The sequence below is a fragment of the Mustela nivalis genome (assembly GCF_964662115.1).
Source record: "Mustela nivalis genome assembly, chromosome: 9".
Classification (NCBI taxonomy): Eukaryota; Metazoa; Chordata; class Mammalia; order Carnivora; family Mustelidae; genus Mustela; species Mustela nivalis.
Window position 1 is genome coordinate 110,254,063 of NC_139028.1, and position 19,531 is coordinate 110,273,593.

Here is a 19,531-nt window from a genome sequence, read left to right on the forward strand (position 1 = left end):
CATTCTTTTTCAACAGCATTTGCCCATTACATGTCTCTGTCACGTTTGGGTAATTTTTGCACCATTTCAAACTTTTCACTGTGATTATAGTTGTTAAAATGGTGCTCCGTGATCAGTGTTCTTTGATGTTACTGTTGTAACTATGGGGGACACAATGAACACGCCCATATTAGAGAGCAGATTTAGGCCATAGATGTTCAGCATCTGACTGCTCCACCGACTGGCTGTCCCCTGTCTCTCCCCCTCTCCTCTGGCTTCCCTGTTCCCTGCGATACAACAGTATTGAACTTAGGCCAGTGAATAACCCTACAATGGTCTCTGAATGTTCAAGTGAAAGAAAGAGTTGTGTGTCTCTCACTTAAAATCAAAAGCTAGAATGAACGCCTACTGAGGAAGACAAGTCAAAAGCCAAGATGGGCCGAAAGGTAGACCTTCTGGGCCAAACAGCCAAGCTGTGAATGCAAAGGAAATTTCTCGAAGGAAATTAGAAGCGCTGCTCTAGCGTTCACACAAAGCAAAGCAGCCTTGTTGCTAATACGGAGAAAGTTTGAGTGGTTTGGGTAGAAGTTCAAACCAGCATCACCATTCCTAGCAACCCACAGCCAGGCCCAAACTCCAGTTTTATGAAGGCTGAGAGGGGTGGGCAGGTGCCCAAGAAAAGTGCAAAACTAGTGGAGGCTGGGTCATGAGGTTTAAGGAAAGCAGCAGTTGCCGTAACATACAAGTTCACGGGAAGCAGCTGCAGCGACACTGAGGCAGGACCCTCGCCAGCAAAAAGTTTACAACTCAGGACTCCTGGGGGGGCTCAGTTAAGCGTCTGCCTTTGGCTCAGGTCATGATCCCAGAGTCCTGGAATCAAATCCTGAATCAGGCTACCTGCTCAGCGGGGAGTCGGCTTCTCCCTCTCCCGACTTCTCCCTCTGCCGACTGCCCCCCCCACTAGTGCTTGCTCACTCTCTCTGTCAAATAAATAAATATCTTAAAAAAATGATTACAGCTCACTGAAAGCTCAGATATGGTTAGCATTTTTTAGCAGTTTTTTTTTTAAAGACTTTATTTATTTGACAGAGAAAGAGACAGCAAGAGAGGGAACACAAGCAGGGGGAGTAGGAGAGGGTAAGGCAGGTTTCCCGCTGAGCAGAAAGCCCAATGCGGGGTTCGATCCTAAGACCCCAAGAGTCAGAGGCAGACGCTTAACAACTGAGCTTCCAAGGCTGCCCTAGCAATTATTTTTTATTGTTTTTTAAAAATTAACGTATAATGTATTATTTGCTTCAGGGGTACAGGTCTGTGAATCATCAGTTTTACATAATTCACAGCACTCACCATAGCATATACCCTCCCCTCCCCTCCCCCAATGTCCATTATTTTTTATTATTTTTTATTTAGTTTAATTTTTTTTTAAAGATTTTGTTTATTTATTTGACAGAGATCACAAGGAGGCAGAGAGTCAGGCAGAAAGAAGAGAGAGAGAGGAAGAAGGCTCTCCGCTGCACAGAGAGCCCGATGTGGGGCTCGATCCCAAGACCCTGGGATCATGACCCGAGCCAAAGGCAGAGGATTTAACCCACTGAGCCACACAGGCGCCCCAATTCAGTTTAATTTTTTTTTTTTTAAGATTTTATTTATTTATTTTGACAGAAATCACAAGTAGAGAGGCAGGCAGAGAGAGAGAGGGAAGCAGGCTCCCTGCTGAGCAGAGAGCCCAATGTGGGGCTTGATCCCAGGACCCTGAGATCATGACCTGAGCCGAAGGCAGCGGCTTAACCCACTGAGCCACCCAGGCGCCCCTCAGTTTAATTATTTTAAGGATTTATTTTTTTTTAGCGAGAGAGCAGTGGGGAGGGGCAGACGGAGAGAGAGAATCTCGGACTGACTCCCCGTGGAGCGTATGGAGCCTGATGCAGCGCAGGACTGGATCCCACCACCCTGAGATCAGGACCTGAGCCAAAACCAGGAGTCAGATGCTCAACTAACCGAGCCACCCAGGTGCCCCAGCAATAATTTTTAATGAGGTATATATGTAGAGTTTTTTTAGAACCTAAAGCTAGTGAACCTTTAGTGGACTATAGGATGGTGTAAACACAACTTTTATGTACACTAGGAAATGAAAAAATTGATTTGACTCTCTTTATTGCGTTATTTCTTTGCTGTGGTGGTTTGGAACCAGAACTTGCCTGCCTGGGTCCTGCCTGTGCTCCGCTTCTGCGCCAGAATGTGAAAGCAGCTGGAATGACACATCAGTGAATGAATGTAGCTGTGTTCTAATGAAACTATTTAAGGACACGAGTTTGAATTTCATATCCTATTCATGTGTCACACAACATTTTTCTTTAAAGTCTTTTTAGCCATGTAAAAATGTAAAGCCATTCTTAGCTCAAGGGCTGTGTGAAAATAGGCTAGATTTGCCCCATACAGGCCACAGTATACTGAGTCCTGGTTTAAAGGACTAGAATAAAGTTCTGGGGAAAGAGAGACTGTATAGGTAATCAGCTGTGCTTTCAAGATTTTAACAGTTACTTAAGAAGAAAAGGTACAGGGTTAAATAAACCATGTAAGGCCCCATATCCTATAATTGGAACAAGTGATCTAAAAAAAACTAACAAAGCAACCATCATCTATGCTTACTACACCCACATCCATGAAAAAATAGCCCAACTTTGAACTTTTCACAAAAGCTTGTATAGGAATGTTATATTCCCCTTTGCTCACAACAGTTTCGGGAAGATGAAATTTTCTGTGCCCCAGAATGAATCTGGCCTAGATTGTTCTCTGTAGTCTTTGCAGCTAGTGAGAACAACCAAATGCCTGTTTCTTCAAAATATTTGTGGCAGGGCGCCTGGATGGCTCAGTGGGTTAAGCCTCTGCCTTCGGCTCAGGTCATGATCCCGGGGTCCTGGGATCGAGTCCCGCATCGGGCTCTCTGCTCAGCAGGGAGCCTGCTTCCCTCTCTCTCTGCCTGCCTCTCTGCTTACTTGTGATCTCTGTCTGTCAAATAAATACATAAAATCTTTAAAAAATATATATATATATTTGTGGCACTTTGGGGCCCTGTGAATTCTGGGGTGTGTGTGTGTGTGTGTGTGTATTTCCTTAATAGTTAATATATTCATGTGATACAAAATTTAAGCTTTAAAAGGGTTTATGCAATTAATCTTCCCACTGTTGTATCTCAGCCACTGAGTTCCCCCTCCTTCCCCTCCGACAATCTACATTTACCTGTATACTTCTTACAGATAATATAACATTTCAGAAATATTTTTACCAAAAACAGACAAACGCAGTTTGCCACAGTCCTGTCCCAGTCATTTATTTCACTTATTTCAAATCTTTTTTTTTTTTTAAGATTTTATTTATGTATTTGACAGACAGAGATCACAAGCAGGCAGAGAGGAGGAAGCAGGCTCCCTGCTCGTGCCGGATGCGGGGCTCGATCCCAGGATCCTGGGATCATGACCTGAGCTGAAGGCAGAGGCTTTTACCGACTGAGCCACCCAGGCGTCCCTTATTTCAAATCTTTGACGATATGTGTGTATATTTTATATGCAGCTATGATTATGGGGGAAAATGCCATAAAACCGTTTGCCTCCCCTCCCCCCACTTAGCTGTAGGAATGTGTATTTAAGATGGAATGTTAAATTAACTCCCTGGGGACAGTCAGCCATCAGAGGAAAGAAAAGCATTTTACAAATGCTTAGAGACTTAGTAGGACAGAGTTGCTTCTGGCTGACCAGTGCTCCAGTTAGTAACTAGAAAAAACAGATAAAATATAAAAATCAACTTTTTAAAGGGCCTCAGAGGATTACCAAAGGAAGGAGGGTTGAGGGACCTAAAATTCTAAAGTAGAGAGATTCATACTAAATTCTAAAGTAGGGAGCTGACAGTTTGCAGCAGATTTTTCCCTGGGGCATTTGCTGATTTGGGGTTTGAGCAAGAAGCCAAGAATCCAGGCTTTGCTCAGATGGAGGGTTACAGCCAGGAAACAGAAGCCTGCTGAGCCAGGTTGTCTTACAACATTGGAGAAACAGAACTGAGGACCCAAGGAGGCTTACACAGAGAACAATTACCTCCTCCAGATATTTACCAAATCTTAGGGCCAGAGGTTATCAAAAGCTAAGCTGCAAAGCTCCGAAGAGCAGAGCAGAATTTTTGGCAGATTTACAGTGCTGATAATTAGAATTCAGAACCTGCCGGCGGGAGGGAACTGCTGAACAGATAAAAAGCTCAGGGCTCCTCACTAGGAACAAGATGAAACAGGTAGACTGACGCTTATCAAAGTGGCGGTGCAGCTTCCCCCCGCTATAGAGTTCATGAGTAAGTTAAGGTAATCAGTCCCCTTCTATCTCCCTTTCAGAGAAAAGAGTGGGGAAAAAAATCTAGAAACGCTATGTTTTTTATACACAATCTCTGGATCTAGTAGTAAGTACTGGCAAGTCAAGAGATAGGTCCTATTATTTAAAACCAGAGTAAAAGTAAAAAAATAGAAACAAAGGATCCAGATATTGGAGAAAGTAAACAAGGGGTTTAAACTATGATACACTCATGAAATAGAGGAAAACATGGAGGAAATAGATAAAATACTTAAACTATACCTAGGAACTTATGGGAATGACGCCTCCACAGATAACTGTAAAGTCTGGACATGATGTGCAAAAACAGCTGCTTGAAGATAACAGAATGAAGGGAGAGTTTGATGGGCAGTCCACATTCTCAAGAGGAGATTCACGCAGAGAAACTTCCCTATTTCTGCCACTCGTAACTTGGCAGTAGGCAAAGAGGCATGTACAGGATGCTGGTAAAAAGAATCCCAGGACCAGAGCACCGAGCCAGGGCAACTGAAGGCATGGGAGAGAAAGATGAGAATCTCAGAAGGGAAGTAGCCGGAGAGGTGGGAATCCCCGGATTTTGTCTGCCCACGTCTCTGCCCAAGCCCTGCACCACGCATGTGCGATGCAGACTCACCGCAACTCAGCTAAAGACAGAAGATCTAGGCTGAGATTGGAGCCACCACCCAGTAAGCGTGGCCTCCGGTGTGTATCCGGCCAGGCCAATCACTAGAGGCAACCAAAGGAACATTAGTCTTTGCAGACAAGGAACAGAAACCAGAGTCTCCACACTTTAACATTCAAAACTGACATGGAGGGCGCCTGGGTAGCCCAGTCGGTTGAGTGTCTGGTCTGCCTGGGACTCAGGGTCCACGAATCGAGCCTCCCCACCTCCTGGTCAGGCTCCCTGCTCAACAGGGAGATTGCTTCTCCCTTTCCCTCTGCCTGCCCCTTCTCCTGCTGTGCTCTCTCTTTCTCAAATAAAATCTTAAAAACTGACATGGACATCGAGATGAGCCGGATATTGGAATTAACAGACAAGGATATTAAGGCAGCAATGAAAATACATTCCCAGCAAAATGATAGGTGACCTCAGCACAGAAACAAATACTTTTTGAAAAATAGAAATTCTGGAAATAAAAATGACAGTAGGGACGCCTGGGTGGCTCAGTGGGTTAAGCAGCTGCCTTCGGCTCAGGTCATGATCCCAGCGTCCTGGGATCGAGTCCCGCATCGGGCTCCTTGCTGGGCAGGGAGCCTGCTTCTCCCTCTGCCTCTGCCTGCCATTCTGTTTGCCTGTGCTTGCTCTCTTGCCCTCTCTCTCTGATAAATAAATAAAATCTTAAAAAAAAATGACAGTAACGGGGAAGTTTTAAATTAAATGGATGGATTTAACACCAAAAGCTGAGATAACAATGAACTTAAGTGAACTAGAAGATAGACTAGCAGAAATCACCCAAGCTGAAAAACAGAGGGAAAAGATTTTTAAAATATTCCACAGGCTAGTTATATCACATCAGACAGTCTGACATATCTGTAATTGGAGTTCCAGAAGGCAAAGAGAAGAAACAGGGCAGAAAAAATATTTAAGGAAGCAATGACCAAAAATTACCCTAATTTGATGAAAGATTTATAGATTTAAGATACTGCACGAACCCACCTTGAGAAACACAGAAAGGCTACCTCTAGGGCATCCTAGTCAAATCCTTGAAATCTAAAGGTGAAAGGAAATCTTGAAAACATCAAGAGAAGACACACCACGCAGAAATGAATAACAATTGATGGCTGGCTTCTTACTAAAAATTGGAAGTCAGGAGAGAATAGAGCATCTCTAAGATGTTTAAAAAAAAAAAAATCATCAGAATTCAGCATTCACCAAAAATATACTTCTAAGAATGAAGATGAAATAAAGACATTTTCAGATAAAAGAAAACTCAAGGAATGAGCCGCCAGCAATTCTGCACAACAATAAATGCTTCAGGAATTCTTTGGCCTGAAGGAAACGGGAATGGACAGATGGCGACTCAGATTCTCAGAAAGGAATGGAGCACATCAGAAATAGTGCCCAGTTAAAAGGAAAGTCTTTTTTCCTATTAATTTCTTTATAACATATAGGAGTGGAGAATGCAATTTTTTCCCCAAGTACACAGAATATTGGCCAGTAGGTACCATAAAACAATTCTCAGTAAATTTAAAAGCACAAATAGTACATTCTTTGACAATAATGGGATCGAGCTAGAAATCAGTAACAAGGTAACAAGGTGGTTCAGTCTAGGTCCAATCAGGAGATAGAAATCATACAGTAGTTTAAATGTGGCACGTTTACTATAAATTAATAAATTAACTATAAAGTTTGACAAAAGAGTAACTATAAAGACGTCAAGAGAATTCTAAAAAAAGAGAAACCTAAAAAGGTGCCCGAGGGCTGAGGGAGAGTACCCAAGAAAGGACAAACTTGGCAGGGTCCCCCAACCCTGAGACTGGGGTTCAGACCTCACTGTAGCCCACTAGGTGGGAGACAGGTTCACGGGTTTGCTCAGACCAGAGCTGCTTCACGGCTGCCAGGCAAGACGCAGCCCTCCAGGACACAGGTGAGCCGAGGCCCGTGAGCAGGTGCACGGGCAGCGTAAGGACACCACCTGTAGGCCCCAGGCCCAGAGCCCACAGTGTCCACATTGGGAAGCTTCCAGGAAACAACCTTCCAGGCTACAGGGGAGCCAAGACTGTTGGTAAGGTGACCAAAGGAATTAAGCGTGTCCTGTGTGCCTGGAATGCATGACCTCCACACAAGGCGTGGAGGGCCACGCGAATCAACCCTCCCAGGAGAAGGGCTGAGGTTGGTGAGCAGACGTGCAGAGGGAGTGGGCACTGCTGTGAGTACGAAGAGTCCATGCCTGGGGGGCTCTGGGACAATGGTCCGGGGCATCGGTGAAAAAGGCCTAGGGTGCATATGCAGAGAGTTAGGGAGTTGCCACAGGGACAAGGCCTGGAGCATGCAGCCTCCCTCCCAGGAGGGCCACCGCAAAGTAGTCGCTGGGGCTGGACCCAGCCTGCAAGTTTGCCGAGGGAGTGCCCACTGCTGGTGCTGAGCTGGCGCTGAGCTCCCCCCGCCCACCATGGTCCCTGACGTCCCTGTGCTCAGGCAGGGCACCAGAGCAAGGAAGAGCAAACCAGAGCTCCCTGCAGCCAAGAAGACAAGTCCTTTCCTTCCTCGAGTGTCCCTCCAGTGCCCTCTACTGACAAAGCTAAAATCGTGCTCACTTCGAGGAACGAATGCTGAGTCCTGTCCATTATCAACAGGGTGAATCTGGAACTACGAGGCAAAAAATAGATACCAGAATTCATCTTCTTGGCTACTTAGGATCCATATGTGTCCTTCTAGACATATTTGAACTTCCCTATCAGTTATAGTCCTACCAATAAAATATGTCTATCCTTAAAAGTGATGTTCTCACCCCTCTCCCAATGAGAAGACACAATTCTTCTTCTTTTTTTTTTTTAATTATTATTTAAAGATTTTATTTATTTGACAGAGAGAGATCACAAGTAGGCAGAGAGGCAAGCAGAGAGAGAGGAAGGAGGAAGCAGGCTCCCTGCCGAGCAGATGACTCGATCCCAGAACCCTGAGATCATGACCTGAGCGAAAGGCAGAGGCTCAACCCACTGAGCCACCCAGGTGCCCCGAGAAGACACAATTCTAACCGTCACTGTATCCAGAGCTGGCTATAGTAATTACTCCACAATTTTAGTCATGGTTCCACAAAATATTCTATTACCTAAAGATTAAATTATAAAGTTAACCTGCTGCAATTTGTACATAAAATAAAAAGGGAAGTAAAAAAGGAGAAAATGGTCAGTACATACAAAGATATATATAAGAATCAAAGAAACACATGCAAATTACTACAGTCCTCGTTTTTGTAATGGGTCACTTTTGTAACAGATCACAAGGTCACAGTTGATATCCATGGCTTCCTTCTTCAGCTACCCATTCCATATTTCCCTTGTCCTCAGCTGAGATTCTGGTGCTTTGGGCTCTTTACCTGGTACAGTTACCCAAACCCTCATTTTAAAAGATCTTTGTCCTTAATTGCCCTGCTTTTGGGGAAGCATGGATGTACTGAGATGCCCCCAGAGAATCCTCTAGGTTCCAGAGACAGTCTTTTTTTTTTTTTTTAAAGATTTTATTTATTTTATTTGACAGACAGAGATCACAAGTAGGCAGAGAGGCAGGCAGAGAGAGAGAGAGAGGAGGAAGCAGGGTCCCCGCTAAGCAGAGAGCCCGATGCGGGACTCGATCCCAGGACCCTGAGATCATGACCTGAGCCGAAGGCAGCGGCTTAACCCACTGAGCCACCCAGGCACCCCAAGGTTCCAAAGACAGTCTTGCTCGCCTCCACTGTGTAGCAACAGTGGAATTTTCCCTTGAGAATCAGCATCAATTCAATTACTCGAGCCGGTAGCTTGGGCCCCCCTCCCTCTTTTTTTTTGCCCCATGGTTTAGTGGCATAGGGATCCCAAAATGGCCAGGTAGCAGTCCCTTCTTCCAATTCAATGGTACCATTTTTGTGTCCCTTTGTGGACCATTCCTCACTTGCGAACCAAGATCTCCAAATCAGTAGGCTCCAATTTTTCAGGATAAGAGGCAAAAACTCTGAGTGGGTAAGGTCTAATGGGCCAAGTCATTCCTACTTCTACCCCCTTGGTTCCAGAACCCATAGATATTGGCCAGGGGGATGACAGCGCCATCTAATGGACTCTCATTCAAAGAAGTCCTTCATTCTGTATATCAAGCCTCTCATCCTTTCATGATGTTGTCTCCCACCCCGTGCTATAACCCAGTCTTCAGTAAGCTGTTCCACTTTTCAAGCAAACCCCCTGGTTCCGGGTGACGAAGTATGTGTGGGAAGTCCTGTTAATTCTGTGGGCACGAGCCCATTGCCGCACTTCCTCTGTTGTGAAATGAGGGTCTTGATCAGAGGCGATGTTGTACGGAGTGCATGGTGTCCATGGCATCTCTGCTGGGAGGGCCCCGGGGTGTGGGTGTGGGTGAGCCAAGGCCGGCAGGAGGGGATGCAGAGGAGTCAGGGCGCTACTGTAGGGTGAGATCTGGAGCCTCTGGGGTCCATATCAGGAAAGCTCTGGGAAACACCCCTTGGGGTGCAGCAAGCTGGGGCCGGTGGGCAGGCTCCAGAGGGATCCAATGCGCTGCCCGGATGAGGCTGTGGCAAGGCAGTCACCAAACCTGGGCTGAAGTTAACAGATTGCTGAGGGTCCCTCCACTCTGGGCACACAGCTGGGACAGAGCACGCTGGATGTCCCCCACATGCACATCTCTGACAGCCTGCCTACTTGTGATCTCTCTCTCTCTGTCAAATAAATAAAATCTTTAAAATTAAAAAAAAGATTTATTTATTTATATGATAGAGATCACAAGCAGGCAGAGAGGCAGGCAGAGAGAGAGGGGGAAGTAGGCTCCCCTCTGAGCAGAGAGCCCGATGCGGGGCTCGATCCCAAGACCCTGAGATCATGACCTGAGCCGAAGGCAGAGGCTCAAACCACTGAGCCACCCAGGCACTCGGTGATTTCTTTTTTCATAATGATTTTGATGTGCATTCCCATGATGATGAGTGATGTCGAGCACCTTTTCATGTGTCTGTTGGCCATCTGGATGTGTTCTTCAGAAAAATGTCTATTCGTGGCATCTGCCCATTTCTTAAGCCGACTGTTATTTTGTTTTGTTATTGAGTGTATAAGTTCTCTATATTTTAGATATCAACCCGTTATTGTATATACGACTACACTGTAATTGCTCCCTCCCCCCAGGGGCCCTGGCTTTCTAGCTGCTTGTTTAAAAAGGTGCTGAGCCCTTACCCTGGGATCCTCGGATGGGGCTTTGTGCTTCGTGTGCCCCACTATCTGGGCTCATTGTCACTCAAAGGACCTGGGTGCAGGGGACCCAGGCTGCCATGCTGCCATTCTTGCTGCCTGCTGTGCCAGGGGCAATTCCGTCTTACCATCTACTTTAACCCGTGGTACGTTTACTCCTTGCCATTCTTTATGACAGGGGTGAATAGGGCCAGGTGGTTAAGTTTTCAAGGCTGCAGGCCACATTGTTTCTGCTGGAGAGGACTCAGCTTACCACTGTCGCCTGAGAGAAGCGGTATACAATATGTAAATGAGTGGGTGCGGCTGTGTTCCACCACCATCACACCCTGCCAACCTGCCAACTTTAAGTACAAGAGCAAGCAGCTGGTCCACCTTCCTTTTAGAGATGGGACACCTGAGACTCAAAGCCGGAACCTGCCTAATGTCTCGTATGGAGCAGGCAGTGGAGGTAAACACAGCCCTGTGCCACCAGATCGCTTTCCACCGTTCCCCACCTTCCTCTGTGCTTTGCTCACGGTTGCTAAAGAAAACCTTCAGCTTGCAGAAAGTTCTGCCAATGAGAGGCACAAGTAGAGATAGAAAGGCAGAGGAGAGGGGAGGGAAACAAGGTTGGTTATGTACCCACCAGGCTTCTGTCAGGGCCTGGTGGGAGGGCTTCTTCATAGCCCTCTCCAGGTGCATGGAATCGCTTCTGCTCCTTCCCCTTTATGCCCAGAAGAAAAGAATTACCGCCCACCTCCATTCCCACTAGTGAGGAGTACACTGCCGTCCTTAAAGGTTAGTCACTCTATTCAAATTACCTGTTTCCTGCCCTGCCAGGACCGACTGCGGGTTAACGGGCATGTCAGCCTGGGTCCACTGAAAACCCTTTATCTTTCCACTCCTCTGCGGGAAGCGACACACTTTTATTACTCCAAATGGTATTCAGACTTCAGAACCCAACTCACAGGCCATCCCTTGGCAACTTCTTTCAGTTCCCGCGGAGGAGTATTTTGGCCTCTCAATGCCCCTCCTGTTCTGGGTCACGTGGTGATCACGTTTCATCTTTGTGTCTTCTCTGTGCTTCTTGGAGGGGGGCTCTGTTTCTGACCCGTTGTGGGGTCCGCTAACTACCTGACACCTAAGTCGGCCACACTACAGGCCGATGCTAACCCCCACGCGGCGTTCGCAGAGCACGGTCGCGCAAGCGGCTTCTCATCGGAAGCCCTTGTTAGAAAAGAGAATCGTCGGGCTAGGGCCCATTTACTAATCCTGTGGTCACGGTGCCACACAGCTGACCTTTTAGACCAATGCATGGCCACCTGGGGTCGGGCGAGTCTGAGAACTGCCACTGCCCCGGGGCCCCTCGGGCGACAGCTTTGCCCCCGTCACTGTTCCTCCACGCTCAGCGAGCAGAAACCCCACCAAAGGCTGGCAGCCCGCGCTCCTCCCCGCGCACGCGTGGCCGGGCCCTGGAAACCATAGAGTGCCGCGGGCGGACAGAGGGGCCAGAAGCCGGGGTCGCTCCATCCCCCGCTTCCGGCCGCGCCTCGCTGCTCTGGGAGGGGCTGTAGCGGCGTGCGCAGTTTCCATGGGGACTGAAGATGGCGCCGCGAGGTGAGATTTCGGAGGTGTGTGAGTCTCTGGTCCTGATGCCTTCAGTGTCCCTCTCGCCCCCGTTAGAGCTCAACCTAAACTCATCATTCTCGGGGCTAGGGACATCGCTCCCCGCTCGCTAGAGTGGGGTTTCGCAGCCCCACCCTCCCGGAATGCCTGAAGGTCTCCAGGTGCAGGTCTAGAAGCCCCCGGATCCTGGGCTGGGCCTCTTCTAGGCCGGCTCAGTTACGAATTTGCCCTGTGGCCTCAAACAGGCCAGTGCTGGCCTTTGCGCCCCAATGGCCCGAATAGTGACCGGGTTAGATCTTAGAGAGGCCTTGACTTTCCCCCAGAAGACAAGAGTCGGGTTTGACTGTAATTCCGGGGAATGAGGGGGGTTAAGGGAAGCCCCCTACACACACGCACGGACGCGCGCACACGCCCTCTCATTATCCGCAGTCAGAGGTACCCCAGGTGGCCTTTTCCACTAGCTGCGACCTCGTGTTTTCTTCCAAGTTAGGCACAGAACCATTCAAAGAACGGAGATTGAGGTGCCGTCCGGCCCATCCCTCTAATTTGTGCTGTTTCCAGGTAAACGGCTGTCCTCCACCCCCCTGGAAATCCTGTTCTTTCTGAACGGGTGGTATTATGCTACCTATTTTCTGCTGGAACTCTTCATATTTCTGTACAAAGGTAAGGCGTGGGGCTTGACTACCCTTGCCCCAACATCCCTTCCCCACCTCAGCCCAGAGCCAACTCCCATCAAGAGCCTGCTTTTCTGTAGCTCCTCCTCACTTCTTCATTCTATGGCTTCTTCGAGAATGATTCACTAGGAAGCCCCGCAGCAAGCATTTCCTCAGTTTGAGAAATGTGGACTTCTCTGTCCTTACTCCCTCCTCACCTCTCCGCTGAGCCCCACTAAGCTCATTGGTGACCCTCAGAAACTGCTCAGGGGCCAGTGTACCTATGTAGATCCAATCATTTTGGAGAGTGGAGGCCTCACAGGCTCTTGGAGTTTGGGGTGAAATCCCCTAATAACGAGCTGGCCTCTAACAGACAGGGTCACACTGCGAGTTAACGTATCCTGCAGCAGGTTAATAGATCCTGCCCACATCTTGCTAACTAGTTCATGGAAAGCTGATAAGATGCATGCCCTCTTTATCCCCAGGTGTGGGGGAGCTCTCGTGGGTGCTGTTATAGGCTTGCAAACCCTGGCTTTTCTGTTGGCAGCTCTCCTGCTACCATATCCAACAGCCAACCTAGTACTCGATGTGGTGATGCTTCTCCTTTACCTTGGAATTGAAGTAATTCGACTGTTTTTTGGTGAGTTTTGTCCAGAGAATATTTCCATTCTTCTCAGACAGACTGCTCTCTGTAACTTGATTAACAAGAACAAGTACATGACCTGGTCTCACAATAAGAGATTGGATCTGGTGGAAAGTCCCATTACTCCTTCTCGGAAGTTTCAAGCTGCTTCATATTTTGGGTCAAGCTTTACTTGTTTGTTGCTCTGTAGGGCCAGAGGTGGGCAGTAGCATTTTAGATAGTTCCTTCCTAATTTCCTAAGTGCTAGGAGAGCCTGGTTCCTCCCCCTGGCTTGCTTGGGAGAATAGATTTGACTGTAAGTCCATGTTCAAGGTCATATATGTCACATTAGTATTAAGGTCCCCTCTTCTCTCTGAACACGGATTTCTTAGGACATTTTTTAAAAAGATTTTATTTATTTATTTGACAGAGCAAAAGAGGGAGACAGAGCAGAAGTCGAGAGAGCAGCAGAGGGAGAGGGAGAAGCAGGCTCTCCACTGAGCAGGGAACCTGACACAGGGCTCAATCCCAGGACCCTGAGATCATGACCTGAGCCAAAGGCTGATGCTTAACCAACTGAGCCACCCAGGTGCCCTTAGGACAAGTTTTTTATCCTCACAGATCCAGAGCAAATTCCTTACTAGTTAGAATATCTTATCCCAGAAAACAGTGTTAAAACAGAAGCTGAGAAGAAACAGTATTTGCAGCACATGTAACAAAGGATAAAGAAGGCTCACATAAATCACTAAAGAAAAGATGACCTAATTTAAAAAATTGGTAAGGGACACTAATAGGCAGTTCATACAAGAATAATTACAGAGGATCAGTAACCATGATAAAATGCCCAAACTCATTAATAAAAAGCAAATTGAACAAACAAAGTAACAATTTCATCCGTCATATTTAAAAGATTTCCAAATACTCAGTATTGGATTGGATATGAAGACCAGGCCTCTCTATTCCCACACTCTTTGGGAATATAAATTAGAACAGCTGTTTTGCTAATAGTTTTGCCATGTAAAATATGTATTTTTTTCTTTAAGATTTTTATTTGTTTATTGGACAGAGATAGAGATCACAAGTAGGCAGAGAGGCAGGCAGAGTTTGGGGGAAGCAGGCTCCCCACTGAGCAGAGACCCCAACGCGGGACTCGATCCAAGGACCCCAAGATCGCAACCTGAGCCAAAGGCAGAGGCTCAACCCACTGAGCCACCCAGGCACCCTGTATTTTTTTTTTTTTTTTAATGATTTTATTTATTTGAGAGAGAAAATGCACATGAGTGGGGCTGAGGGGCAGAGGGAATCTCAAGCGGACTCACCACTGAGCACAGAGCCTGATGCAGGGCTTGATCTCACAACTCTGAGCTCTTGACCTGAGCTGAAATCAAGAGTCATAAGCTCAAAGGACCGAGTCACCCCGGTGCCCCTAAAATTTGTATTCTTCACCCTGACAATTACACATCTAAAACTGGTTGAAAAAAACCAAGTAATTCCACAGATATGTAAAGGTACCTATTGGAGAAAGCTTATGGCCACATATTTTGTAACATCAAAACATTAGAGGGGCCCCTGGCCGGCTCCGTCGTCAAGCGTGCCACTCTTGATCTCTGGGTCGTAAGTCCAAGCCCCATGCTGGGTAGAGATTACTTAAAAAATAAAACTAATTAAAACAAAATTAGAGGGGCACCTGGGTGGCTCAGTTGGTTAAGTATCTGACTTCAGGTCAAGTCATGATGACCTGAAGCCCCACATTGGTCTCCCTGCTCAATGGGAGTCTGCTTCTTCCTCTCCCTGTTCCCCTCCCCCGATAGTACTCTCTCTCTAATAAACAAAATCTTAAAAAAAATTTGAAGCAACCTAAACATCTGCCAATACAGGATTAGTTAAATGAATTATAGAATTGCCTCAATGAAATCGCTCATAGCCATTAAAAAAAAAGAATTAGGTAGTTATATGTGGAAAGGTGTCTAACTTACATTAAATGGGAAAAAATAAATGGAAAACAGTATGTAGAGTATGATCCTATTTTTATAGGGCCTTTCACTTTCCATATTTTCTAAAATTATTTTCTGTATTTATATTAGTTGAAAAATTTTCAGTGATTATATATTATAGTTAAAAAAATATTCCCCCCAAGCAAAGAAGTCGCTGTCCCTGGAGTGGGAGGCAGACTTGAAGCAGGACCTTTGGAGTGAACGACGCCATCCTGTGGCACCTCCGGAGCCTCGCATTTTGAGCGCAGTGGGACCCATTTATAAATCTGCCCATCCCCATTTGGGATCATTTTTCTCTGCCTTGCCAGGCTCTCCTTCCCATCCCCCCAACCTTTCCTCTGAGCCCAGGGAAAGCAGGTCACTTGGAGGTGATTCCATGGGCTGTGTCTGACAGGTACAAAGGGAAACCTCTGCCAGCGAAAGATGCCACTTGGTATTAGTGTGGCCTTGACCTTCCCATCTGCCATGATGGCCTCCTATTACCTGCTGCTGCAGACCTACGTGCTCCGCCTGGAAGCCATCATGAACAGCATCTTGCTCTTCTTCTGTGGTTCAGAGCTGCTGCTTGAGGTGCTCACCCTGACGGCTTTCTCCAGGTACCGCTGCTGAGGGACCATTTCCTGTCACCTGAGGGTTGGGTTCCCATCTCCTCCTAGGGAGGGACTCATTGTTCTTCTGAAGCCTGAGGGGTCTGAAGCACTTTCAGGGGGAAAAAGGGTGCCTAGGGGATTGCTTTTCCTATTTAGGGTAGACAGTTACTCAGGGAAGAGATTCTCCTTGTTCTCTGGGTCCAAGAGGCTTGGAAGATAGAACAGTTCAGGCCAGCTGCTCTTGTTCACTGGTCTTTTAACCTTTTTTCTTTCTTTCTGCCATCAGTATGGACAGGATTTGAAGTACAGACATTTCAGCCAGCAGCCCTCATGGGCTGAGACCACAGGTTCTTCTGGTCTTTAGCCACACCAGTGAGAACTGGGTCAAGTTGTACTGGGAAGGGTTGCAGCTCTTCCTCAGTACAGACATTCGAGCATGAAGCCACTGGGCACCATCTTCTAAACCAGGACCATCAGCCTGAGAGACTGTGCTACACTCCAGCATAGGGAGGGGCGAGGCTGTCCCATCCTGGCCTGGCTCAGAGCCGGCTTCCTGCTGAGCTCCGGTTCTCTTTGATCCTCATGGCCAGAGCATCTTGTGTGGCCCACGTGGGCTCCTTGGGCTTCCAGCAGGACCGGAGCCACATACTCCCCGTGAGCACAGAGAACCTTGGGACGGTCTGCTCCCAGGGTGACGCGCAAGCCTCTCACGTCCTTCCCCAGAGACTGAGCTCCGGAATTTTTTTAGTGGCTCATAGTGTTATTTTTCTACTCTCATCATGATACAAACATTATTTTGTAATAAACGTATATTTTCTGTCATGGGAGTTGCAGCCTTTTCCTTATGGCACCTGTCCCTAGAATTTCATCCGCCCCAAGGGAAGGTAGGCTTTGTCCCAGTGGTTTGTTCCCAGGCTGTGCTTACTGGTCCTGTGTGGACACGAAGGCAATGGTGATTTTCTTCCCCCAGCTCTAGCTTAAATTAACGCCTAAGGGCACCGTCAGCTTCCGTATCTTCCTCAGGCCTGCCGTCCTGTAACAGACTGCTTATACACTTCACCTCCGCCCGAAAGCCAGCATCTTTTCTCTCACTCCTCTTACAGGTCATGGTCAGCTTCTTACCAGAGTGAGGCAGGAATACTTCGAAGAAGCATAGTCAAAAGATAGCATTTTCCAGTGGTTTATTTTAAAATTTCAAATTAACATAAAAGGAAATACACTTTTTTTTTTTTTTAAACTGGAGAAATATTGCCTTACATGCGTATATCATTCCTTTTTCCAAGTCTTTAAAATTTTCTCATCTAACTCAGTAGTGGCTTTTTTTTTTCTCTTTTCCCCCAAGAAGCCACCAGGAGCCATGACAGAATCCACTTTAGGAAACCTCAAGCCATATGGCCCCTCTGCTGTCAGATGAATCCTAGAATATCTGCTCTTGCTCAAAGTCAAAGTTAATTGGTCTTTAAGCATTTCTATGCTGGCTTTTAATTCTGCTTATTTCCCATGATCGAGCTCCTTCTCATCCTGTGAAGGTCTCCACTGTCCAGAAGCACTGATGATTTATCTTGTTTCCTACCCCTTGTGTGTCCTTGCTTCCTGGCTGCTTTTGGAGTCTATCCAAAAACTGTAGTAAACAGGCCTAATCCACCATGAAACAGTAACAAAAAATCTTGGAACCTCCTTGATATTTCAGTCACAGACCCCCTCCAGCCCCCGGCCTGTTGCTTGCACTGCTGCTTTCTCTAGCTGTGCTTTGAAGAAGTTGTTGACATCAAGCTAGACAGGAACTGGTTCTCCAGGGCCTCCCCATTTCTTCTAAAGGTTCAGTGGTTAAGGTCGTTCTCCTGGCAACACAGATAAATGAATGAAAGGCTCATTTGGAAGTTTAGAGGTGGCTTATAATTAAAAGGAACCTTAGAAAGGAATCTAAACTCCCACTTTGGAGACTTAGAGATGAGAAGGGAACAGCCAAGCATCCCACAACCGGTTACTAGCAGTTGGATCTAGAAATCTTGTCTTAGCAGTCTGTCTAGATCAAGTAAATTCTCCTCCTCCACAGGTACCACTTGAGGAGGATGAGTAGTTGGAAGTGGGGATGGGATTAGAGCAGGAAGTCCTCACTCATCTGCTGGTTCTCTGCGAGCTTCTTGCACTGTGCTTCTGGGGCCGGCTCCACAGAGCTTCATTCTTCCTGCAGCTTGCTGGAACCACACGTGCAGGTGTAGTCACACAACAACAGAATGTCCTAACTGAAACTGAGGCAGCAGGGGGTGGGAATGAGCATAGCCAGTCTTTTGTATTTTGTATTTTCGGATTTTGTATTTGAATGCCAAAGGGAAGTCACTGAGCCGCCCATCTAGACCTGAAGGATCAACATTCTGGAACAGTGGAGAGGACCTGAGTGAAGGAGTACGCCTTGGTCACAGGGGCGGGGAGAGACCTGCTCAGATATTTATCACACACGTGGCCAGGTCAGGTGACTGCAGTGGCCATCCCTAGAGGCTGAGGTCTGGCCCAGTTCAGGAAGCACTCTGCACACGCAGATTCGGGTTTGTGGCTCTATACCATGACAGCAATGTATAGGAGACTAATAACTCATCCAGTGCCTGGCAGAGTAGATTTAATCCGTACCATGATCCTGTGAGGCAGAAGAAAATCAACTCAAATGTTAAGTCACCTCCTGTCTGAGGGCATTTAGCTTAAGTAAGAGTTGGGATTTGAAGCAACAGGAACCTCAAAGTCATTCCCTTTCTGTTCCACCGTGGTAGTGCTTTGATGAACGGGTCTACTTCTCTAACTTACTGGTCCTCATGCTTCAGTTTACACGAATGTCATCTGGGACATAAGAAGTAGATTTCTAGGGTGCCCGGGTGGCTCAGTGGTTAAGTCGCTGCCTTCGGCTCAGGTCATGATCTCAGGGTCCTGGGATCGAGTCCCGCATCAGGCTCTCTGCTCAGCAGGGAGCCTGCTTCCTCCTCTCTCTCTCTGCCTGCCTCTCTGCCTACTTGTGATTTCTCTCTGTCAAATAAATAAATAAAATCTTAAAAAAAAAAAAAAAAAGAAGTAGATTTCTAGACTTCACATAGAAGTGGGGCTTGCTGGAATAGGCAGCACAGGACCACGGAACCTGCCTTGAGAGCACACTCCTATTTCCCTCATGCTGTGCGTTGTCAGCTTCTGGGGTTCTCCCTCCCCCCCAAAGTTTGTTTTTTTGCTGATCTTGCCTTCGCAGGTCCCAGTACACATTATGTACCACCTGGTCTCTTGTTCATCTTTTTGTACATGTAACACTTGTCTTGGTTCATCTGGCTCTTTGAAAAGCCGGAAGCTTTCTGTAATTCCAAGGAGCCCACCCACAACACTCTGCTAAACTTTCTAATCTGTACTTCCTAAAGTTTAGACAGCATTACAGTTTCCAAAACATGTTCACGTTGCTCTCTTGGATTCTTCAAACAACACTGCGTGAAAGGCAGGACAGCTCTGGTTCTCAGCTCACAGCGGGCACTGGCAATACTTCCAGACTCCGAGCAGAGGAGCCTTCCCTTCCTGAACTTGAGAACATCAGAAGCGAACTCTAAAGGGAGGGCATTTACTCGGAGAACAAACCTTAGGAATCCTGAAGGACAAAGGACAACTTGGAAGTTTTCTTCCCTTAGCTTAGCTGGCTAAGGAAGCAAGCTAACCCTCAAGGGGCGCTTCAAAGACCTGCGCTCCAGGCCCCTTAGAGTCGCGCAGGCTGCCACACGCCCGGCCGGCGCTTCCAGCTCCGAACTCGGGGCTTCAGTGCCATCCCAGAGCCTCTACGTCAGCCCCGGCCCAGGTCCCAAATACCTCAACAAAGCTATTCAATGCAGAA

The 19,531-nt window shown here is 47.1% G+C and overlaps 1 protein-coding gene across 6 annotated transcripts; it reads left to right on the top strand.

The window, feature by feature from the left end:
• The first annotated feature begins 2,232 nt into the window (after positions 1–2,232).
• On the top strand, positions 2,233–16,924 carry TMEM216 (transmembrane protein 216). 6 transcript variants are annotated; one of them, XM_082748044.1, is made up of 6 exons: positions 2,233–2,253; positions 10,563–10,662; positions 12,381–12,482; positions 13,020–13,112; positions 15,483–15,684; positions 16,782–16,924. In XM_082748044.1, exons 1-6 carry the CDS (start codon positions 2,248–2,250, stop codon positions 16,843–16,845), a joined length of 567 nt encoding a protein of 188 aa, XP_082604170.1. In that variant the 5' UTR covers positions 2,233–2,247; the 3' UTR covers positions 16,846–16,924. The 6 variants fall into 6 exon arrangements, with proteins under 6 accessions (XP_082604170.1, XP_082604171.1, XP_082604172.1 ...); XM_082748045.1 differs by lacking the exon at positions 16,782–16,924 and adding an exon at positions 15,965–16,500; XM_082748046.1 differs by lacking the exons at positions 2,233–2,253; positions 10,563–10,662 and adding an exon at positions 11,651–11,810.
• The last annotated feature ends 2,607 nt before the right edge of the window (positions 16,925–19,531 follow it).